The 718-nt window shown below is 47.4% G+C and overlaps 1 protein-coding gene across 1 annotated transcript; it reads left to right on the plus strand.

The window, feature by feature from the left end:
- Window positions 1-292: 292 nt before the first annotated feature.
- SARC_17896 (hypothetical protein) lies at window positions 293-483 on the plus strand (the record flags this gene model as incomplete). Its single annotated transcript, XM_014288019.1, has 1 exon — window positions 293-483. A coding segment is annotated over one exon (191 nt), but the record flags the coding sequence as incomplete, so codon positions are not given.
- Window positions 484-718: the final 235 nt, after the last annotated feature.

Below are 718 nucleotides of genomic sequence, written 5' to 3' on the forward strand. Positions count from 1 at the left end.
ATATCTGTAAGTATATGCATATCAAGTTGAATCCGTCCAAAGGGTTGTTTTTGCACGTGCCCTTATATTTGTAGTTGTCACTCTACTCACTTTGCACTAGTCACTTGTTGTTCTGGCCCTAATGTCGTAGATATCTCTCTCCTTTGTATTGATTCTGACCACCCCAACTAAGTGCTGGTTTCATGAACGTCTTGGTATGATGTAGTGCACTGTAGAAGGTATATATACACCGAATACCGGCTCTCAATTTACCCTGCCAATCTCGTAATATCTGTAAATAACCACCAATCAGATCGAGCCATCGCGGCCATCCTGGACGAAGAATTGACCAGCCGGAATATAGTGCCCGTGAGCCGATTAGACACTCCCACCGAACGCATGTGGCAAGCCGAACACGTGGCCCAACAACCACAGCCGCAACTGATGAAGCATTCGGTGCTGAAGGCGTCTGCCCAGAAGAAAGGGCGTGGGGTGGCTTGGTAAGTAGGTGTATATAAACGTAGTGCATGGTATTTTGGTACAGGGTCGGGATGTGGGTAGCAGAACAGTTTGGGCTGAAGACCCCCAGACAGATTTAAGAGCGTGGGGTGTGTAGCTCACTCACATTTACGCCAGGAATACAGATACTACATATACAACACACACACGCACACACTTACACACACACACACTCACACACACACACACACACACACACACACACACACACACACACACA

The sequence above is a fragment of the Sphaeroforma arctica genome (assembly GCF_001186125.1).
Source record: "Sphaeroforma arctica JP610 unplaced genomic scaffold supercont1.12622, whole genome shotgun sequence".
Classification (NCBI taxonomy): domain Eukaryota; class Ichthyosporea; order Ichthyophonida; genus Sphaeroforma; species Sphaeroforma arctica.